The following is a 6,681-nucleotide window of genomic DNA, read 5'->3' as shown; positions in this document are numbered from 1 at the left end:
TATTTTTTGCAGATTGAGCAATATTTCCTTCTTTGGGTGTTGACACATTCAGAGTCAGAGTTTATTTCACCAATGTATTGTATAAAGCATCATACAGCAAAATCAACAAATCTTTTAAAATTGCCTTAATGAAAATATTCAAGTTGTATTCATTCAACTTCAAATTTCTATTCTCTTTCAACCGACCACTTCCAAATGTGGAATCATTCATTGTCTGTCTTTTTGTCTTTAAACTTGAAATGATGAGATAAATGAATGCACTTCTGATACCAAACCTCAGTACATATATAAGTCAACGCACCATCATATTTTCATCATTTCCTTTCCATTGCATGTGCTCCTGGTGTCCGTTGTACTGGCCCTGATAGTGGGATCCTCGCTGATGAAATTGAACATGTTGCGCAGCGAGCGGTTCATACTCTCTTTGAAGCTTCGGCCGAGGCACACATACAGCAGAGGGTTGAGGCAACTGTTGAAGTAAGCCAGCCAGAGTGATAAAATGTGTGCCATGTAGATTTTGGGGCTGTGAAGGGAACTTCGAGGTGTGATTAATAAGAGGAAGTCCACAATGTGCAGGGGGAGCCAGCACACGAAGAAGCTCAGCACCACAGCAAGGATGATACGCAGTGTTCGCTTGGAGCGGGTCCGACCTCTGGTCAGGCCGCTCTGTGTTCTCCGGTACACCATCAAGTGACAGATCACAATGACCAAGAAAGGGAGGAAGAATCCCAAGAAGAAGCGGAGGAAGAAGATGCTCCAGGCGCTAAGCACTGTGTTGACTGTCAGACACTCTCGCTTGTCTTCACCTACTTTGATCTCCTTGGTGTAGACAAACTGAGGGATGCTGCCGACCAGGGCCAGGAACCAGACGGCAATGCACCCACAGACGGCCTGCTTTGGTCGTCTGCTGTTCTGGCACCAGATGGGTTTGCTGACCATCAACCAGCGATCCACGCTGATCAACACCAGCTGCAGGACGCTGCAGTACATCACCAGGTAAAACAGGCCTTTGAACAGCGTGCACGCCAGCGGGCCAAAGTGCCAGTGATCATCGTGGGCTAAAGGGACCATGAGCAGAGGGAGGGAGAGGCAGCACAGGAGGTCAGCCAGGGCGAGGTTGAGGAACCAGAGGGAGGTGACGGAGCGAGACATGCGGAACCCCGTCACCCAAACCACCAGAGCATTTCCAGGGACACCGAGCAGGACCACAAGGCCATAGAGGACCAGAGCCACTATCTGGATTGGTTGAATCTTTGGGGGCAAAATGTCGAGAGTGTGATTTTCAGTGAAGTTATAATCTCCGTAATAATCCATGGTCAGTTGAAGCTGTGGCTGGAGAAGCTGTCAGAAAGATACCATTGCTTTAATATTGTGCTGCTGATGTGAGAAAAATAAAACCTTTAATATTCAATAACTAACAGTTGTCCATGATATGTATGTATAATTCAATGCAATCCATGGTTTGTTAAAGATGTAGATGGAGAAGTTGTCAAAATGATTGCCATGCTTTGATTTCATACTTAAATTAATTATGAAATAATCATATGTGAGACAAATATTAATTGTAAAAGATTAAATAAAAGCATAACTTTAATAACTACTAATAAATAATTGTATGAGATATTTGTTTAAATTAAATAAGCTTGAATAAAGATGAATTATTAAAAAAGGTAAAATTATTAAAGTAAAAAAATGTATAATAGAATTTTTGTCATAGTTGAACTTACAGATTCAGCAGCCTGTTGATGTTGCACTAACGCTGCAGGCAGGAAGTTATGCAGCTGTTGTGCGTTTAAGTATGTTTTATACACGCCCATCTGTGATGCACACACCCAAGACTCTGTCACAAGATTTCTACACTGATTCTCATATATCAGTATAAGTCTTTGTGGGAAAGAGATTGTAATCTGAACAAAAAGGTTATATGTCATTAATGTAAAATTTGATAACATTTCAAATAAAAACACACTATTTCTGAAATTACAAAAAATGTAAAACAAATGTTACATATTTGTACAAAATATATGAATGGTATTTTTTGCAATGTCTCAGAAACTAATGTCTCTGAATCAAATGCATTGTGCTTACAGTAAATAATGCAGTTTTAAGTAAAACATCCTGATGCTGTAATGTCATGTAACACAAAATAAACCCTCCTTAAAAATGTTGCAATATGAAAAGCGTTTTAATGTAATTTTATTGATCACATCTTCTCCCAAAACACATACAATAAGTGAATATTTACTTCAAGTTGTTCTCAGTAACTGTTGTTTGTTCACATCTCCTCTCTTCATTACATATAAGTTCTTTCTCTGCTCCCTTCTTACAAGTCTAAGTTTGGTCTCACTGCACTTTTTAGCAATTAGTACCTTTCATCATTTATGCATCTATATACTTCTATACTTTCAACACCATACACCCTTTCCTGCAAGATATCACTAAAGCTGATCATAACTTCATCTTGAACAAGTTGTTGCAAAAAAATATTTTCTGATGACAATTCAAACATACTGTCAATTTAAACAGTTTGTAAAGCTGTAATGATGTAGGTGGATCCAGTAATATAATGGTTGATTATTATTATTATATAAAAAAAAATGTAATGTAATATATTAGAATGTTTCTTTAATTAAAAAAAGTGGTATAAACCATCCAAAAATAATTTCCTGTATTCACTTCATGTATTCATAATGAAAATGTTACAGTAATGCAACAACTTTTGCATATAAACAAGTTATATCACTGATCAGCCTATACACAAACTTAAGTACACATTTCTACAAATCTCTGTGGCATCTACAACTGTTGTAATGAAAAGCGACTAGAACTGCCCTCTTTTTTGTTTGACTGAATAAAGAAAAATTAAACCTTTTGGAAAATTTTGTCTGTAACGGTGACATTATGTCATAGCACATGTCTGCCTCCATGAGATATAGATGCAATAATGTCATGATATAATGTGATCAGTCAAACTTACAACGCTCAACAATTTCAAGAAAAAGCAAAAACAGCGAGTCGATGTCGAGAACATGTCTGCCTCCATGAGATATAGATGCAATAATGTCATGATATAATGTGATCAGTCAAACTTACAACGCTCAACAATTTCAAGAAAAAGCAAAAACAGCGAGTCGATGTCGAGAACAGCCGGCACATTTTACTGCGCTTTACTAAATACTGTACACTGTGAAGGTATGAGCTGGAACATGTCCCCAGAAGAAACCTGCCGGATCAAAAGTTGATCGATGAGGAAGATGTTTAATTAAGTAAATGGCTGTATAACAACCACAGACGTAGTGTGGTTATGAACAAACTAAAGAAGATTTTGTTACCATGAGAGGAAATTCTATGACCTCATCAATCCCTTAAAAATGTGGAATTAACAAGGGAAATGAAAGTTACCATGTCAGCAAAGACTTTTTAAAAACACATATTGCTCAACTACCACCAACATCCGCAAGCTGACTATTGTGTGCGTGAGAATATGTTATTTTGTATTTATGTTTGTGTACATGCTGACAAAACTCAAAGCATTGTAATGTCACAGTTGTAGTGAAGCTGTCTCAATATCTGACCTCTAAATCACATCTGTGCTGTGCTTGCTTTACACTGGTTTGCAGCCCACGCATCTTCTGTCTCTGGAAAAACCTGGTTGCAATGTTTCCTTGACATCTGTGATAAGGACTTTTCTTCTCGGGGTCATCAGAGGAGCAGGTGTTTTTGTGGTTAAATCAGTAGAGGGCCGGAGCGCTGCTCGGTGGAAGTGTGGGGGTGTCATCTCGAAATGCATCAGACTGCAGGTCTGTGAAGAAAAGAAGCATCACTGTTTTAAAATTGTGTTGTTTAACTCTGTTTGGCTTTGATTACACAATACAACTGTTCATGTACAACTTGTATTTTCCAAAGTTCCTCTCAGAGATCCAGAACATTATGGATCAAAGCTGAAGGAATTAATACAAATATATCATTCTATCTATCATTGAGTTTATTAGTGGTGGGATTGCTTTGCAAGCGCTTCTCACTTCTTAAACACAATTTAAATATTCAAGGTAGATTTTTGCTGTTTCACACAGTGTGACTATTAAGCAATGCTTGTGGTGAATGGTCATCAGTTCTTGAGAATCAAGAAGAGTCTGTTCCATTAACTAACTTCTCCCACATTTGATTAAAAATTAAAAAAATGTGGGCACTACCATAAACTTAATTTTCAAATTATCAACACAAAATGTCTCCTGGTGCTCACTGAACCGACATTTCAAAAATATAAATCCTAGTTTCTTTATCTGGATATGCAATTCAATGGATTCTTTAAATATACATTATATGAGTTACTTACGGATGTAGGCAAGTTTGGCTGAATCCACAAACCTATGCTTCCATCAGGGACAGACTGCGGTTCACCACAAGAACAATAATTTCAAAACTGACACCTTATCTTTCTCTTTTTGTGAAATCTTCTTCCTCGACCTCTTTATTTATCCATTTTCCGGGACTAAGCTAAAGAAAGCAGATGTCAATCCAAAGACGGCCAAAACCAAAATACCTGGGCAGGTGGTTTGCTTACATGACAGCCAGATGTTTCAGTAGTTACATACGCAGCAGAAATAGGACAAACATTTCTCTTTTTAGATCTAGTCTACTAATCTATAGTGTCTTTATATGAATGCACAATTTAATAAAAATATAAGCACCTCGGTACTAATGGTTACAAGGCTACAAACATAATAATTAACAACTTCTCTGCAAAACATTTTAAAGATCTGTTTATTTCAAGAATATTTTTATTTGTCAAAATGCTGCATATTTCAATCCACAGTGACTTGAACTTTGTCAAGTTTAGCACCGGAAGTTAACTGTTAAGAACCAAGGATGTAAATTTCTGCAAAATTTGATGTAGTGCAATGCAAACATTTAAAGTTCAAAGTTTAGTTGCCAAAGCATACTGATAGTGAGTTGAAAAAGTAGATATTGTATTAAGACGGGAGCTAAATGGGTTGTAGTGTAGAGTAAAGTGTTCTACTCACCAATGAGTGTCAAGCCGTGCTGTTGGTTCAGTATAACCGATGTCTCCTCTTCCTCCTCTTCCTCCTCCTCTCCCCAGTCTGCGATGTTAGCCGGGGGGATACACTGCTCCAGGAACAGATCCTCCTCATCTTGGTCCATGTTAATGCTCTCTGGAGGCCAGCGCAGCTCTCCACTCTCCACCTCGTTCAAATCTGTGGGCTCAACCACAATGGAGGGCAGACGCTTCTTCCGGTGTCCCTGGTCAGGGCTGTTCAGGGTGGTTTCCGGGGGCAGGAACACCGCCACAGGGTCGGGGAATATCTGAACGAATAAAGGGGGAGAAGTGAGTGAGACCTGAGCAAAAAGAAGTTCAGGGAAGAGGAAAATACTGCATCTATCTTGTTGTGAAATCAATTGTATTTACCAGTTTTTACAACTCTCATATTGACTAATCCCCACATTACTCTCTCTCTCTAACAGTTTGTTACAAACCTGTTCTGATATTATCCTGGTGTGATGAATTCAACTGGATCAAGGATTATTGAATAAATAATTATCAATTAGAGTCTTGTCACAATATTGATGATGATGATGATGACCCTACCTGAAATGGCAATCTCTGGTCCTTCCTCTGCATGTCTTCATCATTTGGATCTTGACCACTCATGTCCTCCGTCCCTCTGAAACAAAAAATGTGAGATATTGGGACAAGATGAGAAAAGAACAATTTCCAGTCTCGGGATGGAATGGAACATATTAACATCTTATAGCATATTAACCTCTTCGCTTAACAATGAAGTCTGTCTTTAAGTCCCTTTGTGCGTCAGAACTCTAGAAATTAAGCTGTGTTTGCTTCCTTTCTACACTATTATTATTATTATTATACATAATGATATTATAATCATTATTAGTATTATCATTACTGCTATTAATATTTTATTTGCGGTTAAGACAATTGAGATATGTGTGGGGGATAAAATACAGATAAGATTGTAGAAATCTTGTAACCCCATTATTAGAACACCCTAGAGACCCCTGGGAATTCATGTGGAATCTTTGCAAAAACAATTGTTTAAAAACCAATATGTATTGGTTTTGGGTGGGTCTTCATTTAGCATCGTCACTCTAGGATCATATGGCTCTAAACGATCAGGCCTTTTCATCATTCACTACACAAAATTGCATTTGCACTCACATGAATTATGTTTTAAAACAAATGTCAGAAATCTTTGGGTTCTCTGTGACTCTACATCAGATGAAGAATTTTCAACCTGCTGTCTGCTCTCACACAGATTTGAGGTTAAGAGTCCCCTTCATGCCCTCATGTCATAGCTGAATTATAGGATCACAGCATCCAGAGCCCTTGTCTTTTGATTGGTCAGATATTTTCTGTCCTGAATCTCATTGGCCAAAGCTGCTGTGATTCAATGTGACGCTCACTCACAAACACATTCATACTGCAGATTAGAACACTAAAATACCAAAATGGATTATGTTCTTTGATGCACGACAGGAATAAATGTGCTGCTTTGGAAACAGTTAGGCAGGAAGACATTACCTTCACAAACCCAAATCACCTGGGTTTTCTTTTAGCTCAGACCGGATCCTGTGACCTCTGTGAGTGTGTATGTTGAAATCACAACCTGCAGTGTCCATCAGGTGATCCTCACTTGTTTC

General features: G+C 38.2%; 2 protein-coding genes across 3 annotated transcripts in view; both read right to left on the bottom strand.

The window, feature by feature from the left end:
• Window positions 1–37: 37 nt before the first annotated feature.
• Window positions 38–1,761, bottom strand: c5ar1 (complement C5a receptor 1). Its single transcript, XM_062385653.1, has 2 exons — window positions 1,728–1,761; window positions 38–1,341 (listed from the first exon to the last, which is right to left on the bottom strand). The coding sequence occupies exon 2, from the start codon at window positions 1,312–1,314 to the stop codon at window positions 304–306; it is 1,011 nt and encodes a 336-aa protein (XP_062241637.1). The 5' UTR covers window positions 1,315–1,341; window positions 1,728–1,761; the 3' UTR covers window positions 38–303.
• Window positions 1,762–2,178: 417 nt separating this feature from the next.
• The window catches only part of lbhl (LBH regulator of WNT signaling pathway, like), a 17,332-nt gene continuing 12,829 nt past the window's right edge, over window positions 2,179–6,681 (bottom strand). For both annotated transcript variants that reach the window (XM_062385656.1, XM_062385657.1), the window contains 3 exons: window positions 5,609–5,684; window positions 5,025–5,325; window positions 2,179–3,802 (listed from right to left, as the gene is read on the bottom strand). In XM_062385656.1, the coding sequence (XP_062241640.1) occupies window positions 3,732–3,802; window positions 5,025–5,325; window positions 5,609–5,671 (435 nt within the window). In that variant the 5' untranslated portion in view covers window positions 5,672–5,684 and the 3' untranslated portion in view covers window positions 2,179–3,731. The remainder of the gene's footprint in view (window positions 3,803–5,024; window positions 5,326–5,608; window positions 5,685–6,681) is intronic.

The sequence above is a fragment of the Platichthys flesus genome, chromosome 4, assembly GCF_949316205.1.
Source record: "Platichthys flesus chromosome 4, fPlaFle2.1, whole genome shotgun sequence".
NCBI classification, from domain to species: domain Eukaryota; kingdom Metazoa; phylum Chordata; class Actinopteri; order Pleuronectiformes; family Pleuronectidae; genus Platichthys; species Platichthys flesus.
Note: the sequence above shows the minus strand (reverse complement) of the source record. Positions and strands in the feature narration are given on the sequence as shown.